An 8,121-nucleotide genomic window follows, 5' to 3' on the forward strand; every position below is an offset into this window, starting at 1 on the left:
ATACAGGTGAGACAGACGTCTTAAGCTACAGGTGAGACAGACGTCTTAAGCTACAGGTGAGACAGACGCCTGAGGCTACAGTTGAGACAGACGGCCGAGGCTACAGGTGAGACAAACGACTACAGGTGAGATAAGACGGCTACAGGTGAGATAGACGTCTTAAGCTACAGCTGAGACAAACGGCTACAGGTGAGACAGAACCCTGAGACTACAAGTGAGACAGCCGGCTACAGGTGAGACAGAACCCTGAGGCTACAGGTGAGACAGACTATACAGGACTGTTGAGGGATGTGATGACCATATTTGGCGTTCCTAGGGGTGTGTCAGTATGTAAATGAGCAGGTGAGGACTATCGGCTGCATGTTGTCAAATGTCTGCTGGAGCTCAGAGGAAGAAACCTGCATCTCTCTGTTCTTTATGTTTCAAGTATTTTCTTCTTCTACAGGTTTAAACAGGCAGCTGTGACTCAAACTGTAACAATAACTGTTTATATCATATTTATCTATAACTCTGTTAGTGACGGGTCAGAGGACATGTGGAGCTGTCTGACATCAGCAGCTCTGAGTGACGTGATTGGTTCAAACTAGGAACAGTTTCCTCTGAAAGCTCCAACAGAGAAACACGTCGGATTCAATCACAAACATCCAGAGAAGTTATTCAACCAGACACAACTTTCAGCCAATCAGATGCTAGTATCAACCCTCCATGACATTGTGCTGAAAGTTAAATCAGGACTAACACAAGGACTAAAAATAAGACTAAAGCTAGGACAAACACCAGGACTAAAACTAAAATTAGGATAAACACCAGGACTAACACCAGGCTTAAAATAAGACTAAAACTAGAACAAACACCAGGACTAAAACTAGGACTAAAACTAGGACAAACACCAGGACTAAATCCAGGACTAACACAGGACTAAAACTGGGACTAACACCAGAATTAACCTAAGGATTAACACCAGGACTAACATAAGGACTAAACTAGGACAGCAGTCTACTTAATGGTTAGAATGAAGAAGTTTAAACTGTGAATAGATCAGCTGATATTCCAACAGTTCTAACTGTAGAGACTAACCTTCTATTTCTATGATGAAGTCTGAAGAAGAGCTTTGCTGAAGTTAACTCCAGCTTGTCACAGGCTGCTTTTATTGTGAAACTGTTGACACTGAAACAGGAAGATGTTCCTATTTAAATCTAACCTTCCAGTTTCTTTAACTTATTCTTCTTAGTTAAATGTTGCTCCGAGGATCTTTTGAATGGTTGTGTATGAACAGGTCAGAACTCTGCAGCTTCAATAACGATTTCACAAGTTAAATGAACCAGAACCAGAACTCAATGACCTGTAACCTTCTGAATGTGGGTCAAAGTCTGCAGCTGAACAAACTCTCTGAACTCTCACGCTCAGCGGGAAGAGAGGAGACCCGCTGACCGACCTGCTGAGGTCTCTGGTCCTGGTCTGAGGCTTTGGTCTGAGGTCTCTGGTTCTGACTAAAGACTAAAGCTAGGACAAACACCAGGACTAACACCAGGCCTAAATTGAAGACTTTTCTGTTTGCTGCCTTTAATTGAACCACATTCAAGGATATTAATCAATTTCTGCAATTCTGCATTTCACTACTGTATTTTATTTCTTACACTGCTTTTTAATGTTTCAATGACTTTTCAATGTTTCAATGACTTTTTAATGTTTCAATGACTTTTTAATGTTTCAATGAATGTTCTTAATTGTTTTTAAATCTCCTTTTCTTTTGCAGATGTTTTGATGCTTTTAATGGTTTTATGTGAAGCACTTTGAATTACCTTGTTGTTGAAATGTGCTGTACAAATAAACTTGCCTTGCCTTTAGACTCACAGATGTTTCCGCTATAACAGCTGGAGGGGTGAACAGAACTCTGACCACCAGGTACACCTGAATAGGTGAGATCACCTGAGGTTTTACCAGGTAGACCTGAACAGGTGAGATCACCTGAGAAGGTTTTACCAGATAGACCTGCAGGGGCTCGCCTCCCCTCCCCCGCTCACATCACACCTTCTCACGAACTGAGCGACCTGATCAGACGTGATTAGAGGGAATAAAGCTCCACAGGTCGGAGCAGGTAGAGAATAGAAACGCTCCCCGCGGAGAGAAAAAAAACTGATAATTAACACACAAAAGAAATTCTTTTAGTTCAATGAGGCTGAAGAATCCATCTCCAGAAGGGGGACGACCAAACCTGCTGCAGAGTCTCAATGTCCTGAAATAACTTCATGATTTAACCCTTTTTATATATTTTATTATCTGTGTTTCATATGTTCAGGATTAAGATTAATTAACTATAAATACTTTATTTTAGGGTTCAGCCCGACCACACGATGGTGTGATAGTGAGACTGTGGTTGTTCCATTTAGTGACATTACACTCATTCTTGGGTGAGTTTTCCCTTCATCTCAATGCTAAAATTGACTATAGATCTACATCTTAAAGTTGATTTTTAAAGATCTTGCTGGGGATCCTAGACCCTCAAGGGTCTTCTTCGTTACCTGTGATTAGTTTGTACCTCCGTTTATAAATTAAAATAGATACGAATACTATCTTCTGGTAGCAGACAGACATAAACTATAGAGAACCTTCTCTAGTCCACTTCTCTAACCTCTCTAGTCCACTTCTCTAACCTCTCTAGTCCACTTCTCTAACCTCTCTTGTTCACTACTCTAACCTCTCTAGTCCACTTCTCTAACCTCTCTAGTCCACTACTCTAACCTCTATAGTCCACTTCTCTAACCTATCTAGTCCACTTTGCTAACCCCTCTAGTCCACTTCTCTAACCTCTCTAGTCCACTACTCTAACCTCTCTAGTCCACTACTCTAACCTCTATAGTCCACTTCTCTAACCTCTCTAGTCCACTACTCTAACCTCTCTAGTTCACTTCTCTAACCTCTCTAGTCCACTTCGCTAACCCCTCTAGTCCACTACTCTAACCCCTCTAGTCCACTACTCTAACCTCTCTAGTTCACAGCCATCGCTGATTAAAGGTTAAAACCCAGCCCTAGTCTGTTCCCTATTTTATTAATCTGTTCCCTTCTTCATTAATCTGTTCTCTAATCCGTTCCCTTCGTCACTAATCTGTTCCCTAATCTGTTCCCTAAATTAATCTGTTCCCTTATTAATACCATTCCTCAGTATCTCCATTATTGTGACTTTAACTTCAGTCAAAATACATTTTAAAGAGGTAAATTCACAATGATATTTTCTAAATGTAACGAAGCAACTGAACTTGAGGTATTGGTTCTGGTTCTGGTTCTAGTTCCTACCTGATCGGCTCTTCTGCAGACCCTGCAGAGCCGCAGCGAGCTCCTTAAATCCATCCAGGTTTTTATCGTTCTGACTGTATAGAAGGATCTTCTTGGCGTCCGAAAACAGATGAGAAATTCTAAAAACACAGAAGAGTTTTTAGTTAAAAACACCTAAAAGATTTAAACAGAGATGGAAACTGAAGTGGGATTTAACACTTTAAAGTTCCACTTTTTTTTCGACAAAGTTTGTTTATTTACCTGAAATAACAACTAATGAATTCAACATGAAAGGTTGACGCAGTTCTTAGTCTTTAGTTCATACCAGATTTTCAGAATAAAAGCCTAAGTAATTTGTTCTCACATGGAGTCGTTGAAGTTTCCGACGACTCCTGGAGACTCTCCCGGCGTCGGGCTCCTGAAACACGGGTTGTTGGCGTTACAGAGGATCCCCTGTAACCACGGCAATGTGCCGGCCGACGGCATCGCCTTGTTGGGGAAGTGACCTTCAGACAGGATGTAAACAGGAAGTGAATCCTTCAGACAGGATGTAAACAGGAAGTGAATCCTTCAGACAAGAAGTAAACAGGAAGTGAATCCTTCAGACAGGAAACAAACAGGAAGTGAATCCTTCAGACAGGATATAAACAGGAAGTGAATCCTTCAGACAGGATGTAAACAGGAAGTGAATCCTTAAGACAAGAAGTAAACAGGAAGTGAATCCTTAAGACAGGATGTAAACAGGAAGTGAATCCTTCAGACAGGATGTAAACAGGAAGTGAATCCTTAAAACAGGAAGTGAATCATTAAGACAGGATGTAAACAGGAAGTGAACCCTTCAGACAAGAAGTAAACAGGAAGTGAATCGTTAAAACAGGATGTAAACAGGAAGTGAATCCTTAAGACAGGATGTAAACAGGAAGTGAATCCTTAAGACAGGATGTAAACAGGAAGTGAATCCTTCAGACAAGAAGTAAACAGGAAGTGAATCCTTCAGACAGGAAACAAACAGAAAGTGAATCCTTCAGACAGGAAACAAACAGGAAGTGACCTTCAGAGAGGAAGTAAACAGGAAGTGACCTTCAGACGGGAAACAAATAGGAAGTAATCTGCAGACGGGAAGCAAACAGGAAGTGAATCCTTCAGACAGGAAACAAACAGGAAGTGATCCCTCTACCAAAGTAAGAGGCCCAATCCCAATGTCCCCCCTTACGGACTCACGGACTTTGAGGCGCGCTCCCGCGAAGTCCGTGAGGGTTTAGGGCTGTCCCACTGTCACATCATCAAGTGTTTCAGTCTCTTGCAGACATTTTGAGCCCTTTATGAACCCTTTCCGTAAGTCAGCATGGTATGCTGACTTAGCCTAAGGGAATTACCCACAATTCATTGCAATGTGACGTTAAACACGGGGTAACCAGTGGAGGCATGGAGACGTAAAACAAAAGGTAAACAAAGAGGACGGCTCACGTGTGTTCAGCCTGTCATATTAAATGTACTCAGAAACATTAAGGGTTAAAGATGGAACAAAAAATAAACATGAAATCAGAAGATATTTATTTATTTATTCATCAAATATTTGATTTTGTCATTGAAGCTGTTTTGACAAAAACGAGTAAATAGATTATATGAAGTTACCTCTCATCTAGTGAGGAAAGAGCCTGAAGACGTTCACATCAGGGAGTACAAAGTATAAAATAAATACACACAATTATACATCTTGTGTTTTATAGTTTTCATGGTAACATCAAAGTGCTGTCCCATTCCTATTCACACCATCTCAAGCCCTCACAGTCTCTCACACTCACCCACTCACCAGGTGACGTCAGTGAGTCCTTGAGGGTTCAGGGTTTGAGGGTTTAGGGGGGACATTGGGATTGGGCCAGAGTCTCAAGAACAGAAACAAACAGGAAGTGATCCCTCTACCAGAGTAAGACTCTCAAGAACAGAAACAAACAGGAAGTGATCCCTCTACCAGAGTAAGAGTCTCAAGAACAGAAACAAACAGGAAGTGATCCCTCTACCAAAGTAAGAGTCTGAAGAACAGAAATAAACAGGAAGTGATCCCTCTACCAGAGTAAGAGTCTCAAGAACAGAAACAAACACATGGACACATGTGAGTGAAGACGTTTTATCTTCCTGCTGCGTTGGAACAGACGGTCCATTGGTTCACCTGGTTCACCTGAACACAGGTAGATCACAGGTAGATAAGATGTGATTGGTTCCCTATCAGCTGAAGGCTTAGGACCTTTATCCCCTGAAGCAGAGCACAGAACCTTTCTAATCAACACTGATTAGATAACAGGTCACTTCAGGCTCACAGCTGATGAATAAAATAAGATTTGGATTCATTGAAAAATAATGTGGTGGGCTTGAATAGATGAGTGAATGAGTGAATGAATACATTAAAGTCCATCAGCTGATTAATTTCACTTCCAACTCAATAAATAAAATCATAAATAAATAAAATCACTCATATTGCTACTGGAGAGTTTCTTGTGTTTGACCAATCAGAGACCCTCAGCCCTACAAACTGCCCCTAATGTTGCTGAACCTTCAGGGACTACTTCCCTTGTCTTACAGGAGCTACATGGAGTCCCTGCAGCTCTTTAGTTCCTCAAAAGGTTTTTGGTTCCCTAAATTAAATAACGACATCCTCACGATTTCAAAAGGAGTCAGAACACGTGTTTATTTATTAAATAATAATCATATTATATAAGTGTTCACTAACGTGTGCCTTCACTCTCGGGTCTGAGCACAATGACGAAAGATGAGAGAGAGACGAGTGGAACCAGGTTCAGAGTCTACAAACTATCGCTAACGAGCTAGCTAACGAGCAAGCTACCATTAGCTAGCTAACGAGCAAGCCGCTAAGTGAGATAAACAACTTGATGCTTCATCTACATTATAGATATTATTATGATTATTGTTGGTTCAATATTAACGCCATAAAAACAACACGAGTATCATTTAGTTCACAGCTTAAAGTTCCTCTTTCAAATATAGATGTATGTATGTATGTATGTATATATATATTAATATAATATGAAGTTGTTAGTGAAGATCTGAGGGTTGAATGAGATCAAAGGTCTGACTCAAAGAGCCTGAAGACACCTTTTCTCTCTTTAAAGAGACGAGTTTCAACACGTCGGAGCTCCTGAAGCTGAATCACCACTCAAATATTCTGCTTCTACTGACAACTCTCTGTGAGTCCTGGTCTCTCTGAGTCCTGGTCTCTGTGAGTCCTGGTCTCAGGACCCTGAACCCTCTGATGTAATAAATGTAACTCACACTCATGCTGCTCGTATGGAGGATAGTTGACTCTCACAGCGATGAGGATGAAGAAGATGAGGAGAGGCCAGATGATTTCTACCAGGAGCTGAAGCTGAAGAAGAGACAGGGAACCATTAACACACACTGAGACACACACACACACACTGAGACACACACTTGTGGTAAAGAGCGTGTGTGAGACAGACAGACAGGCAGGCAGACAGACAGACAGACGTACCGTCTGCCGGCGTCTGTAGGTGAAGTTCTTCCACAGCAGCAGACCCAGCTGAGTGGACACAGACATGTCTGTCTCCGTGAGACGTCTCTCAGCTCAGTGAAGACACTTCTCTCTGAATAAAGACACAGAGTGAGAGACACCGAGTGATACACACAGAGCTCAAAGGTACAGAGGTCAAACAGATACCACAGAGTACCTCCTCCTGATACTCCAAGTATATCTATACAACATATATATATATATATATATATATATATATATATATATATATGTGTGTGTATATAAGCTGTATAACATCTAAATATATTATCATATGAGCTCGTGCTGATTATTGTTTCTAATGAGCCGATTGAATCACAGTGATGAGCACACACACACACACACACACACACACACACACACACTCACAGATTAATAACTTGATCTAAACATCAGTGTGTAAACAGAAAGTTATTTCCTCACTTATCTTGTGTTCACTATTTCTCCTCTCATGAAACTTTACATCAAATCAAACTTTCTGATGAACGAGCCTCCGTTTACACTTTGAACCGGAAGCAGCGAGTTTTTGACATGAACATAAAGTAGATCAGAGAACATAATTATTAACATAAAGGTCCATAAAGAGGAGATAAATACCGTGTCCGTGGTGCGTTCACGGTCCTACTTCGCCTTCACTCTGCAGCATCTGCTCCTCATGGAGCTGCAGCTCAGCATCAAAACTCACCGGAGTCACGAGCACGATCACCACACTGCTTCCGCTCTATTCCTTCAGAATAAAACTTTTAGAACAGGTGTGATGCTTCCGCTATATTCCTTCAGAATAAAACATCTAGAACAGGTGACGTTGTCACGTGTGGTGATGTATGCTTATACAAACATTTTAATTATTTTACTTGTGCCAGGTTTATAGATTGTTCTTTGTAGTATTTGTTATTCATGTCATCGGATTATTATTATTATTATCATTGTACTTGCTATTTTAGAGTACTGCTGTTTACTTCAGTTAAAATACTAATTTAAATGTACCGTTATATAGTTAAACACATTAAAAAGGTTTTCTGTTCATAAAGTCATGAATTTGTTATTCATTTACTTCTTATCTGACAAACTGCGACCAGGTTTTTATTTTGTACGGGGAGCTCTGGCTGTTCTTCCTGCCTCACAGAGTGGAAGTGGACCAAGTGCCACTACTGCTATCACTACTACAACTACTACAACTACTACTACTGATACCACTACTACTACCACTACGACTACTACTACTACTGATACCACTACTACTACTGCTATCACTACTACTACCACTAATACTACTACCACTACTACCACTACTACTACTA

The 8,121-nt window shown here is 40.8% G+C and overlaps 1 protein-coding gene across 1 annotated transcript in view; it reads right to left on the minus strand.

Moving 5' to 3' along the window:
* abca1b (ATP-binding cassette, sub-family A (ABC1), member 1B) overlaps window positions 1-6,847 on the minus strand; it is a 51,535-nt gene extending 44,688 nt beyond the window's left edge. Inside the window, exons 1-4 of the mRNA XM_076105145.1 lie at window positions 6,782-6,847; window positions 6,562-6,655; window positions 3,638-3,779; window positions 3,295-3,413 (exon numbers count right to left, since the gene is read on the minus strand). Of these exons, the coding sequence (XP_075961260.1) occupies window positions 3,295-3,413; window positions 3,638-3,779; window positions 6,562-6,655; window positions 6,782-6,847 (421 nt within the window). The remainder of the gene's footprint in view (window positions 1-3,294; window positions 3,414-3,637; window positions 3,780-6,561; window positions 6,656-6,781) is intronic.
* Between the last annotated feature and the right edge of the window lie 1,274 nt (window positions 6,848-8,121).

Source organism: Anarhichas minor, unplaced genomic scaffold (genome assembly GCF_050575085.1).
Source record: "Anarhichas minor isolate MPS153535 unplaced genomic scaffold, ASM5057508v1 ptg000031l, whole genome shotgun sequence".
Taxonomy (NCBI): Eukaryota; Metazoa; Chordata; class Actinopteri; order Perciformes; family Anarhichadidae; genus Anarhichas; species Anarhichas minor.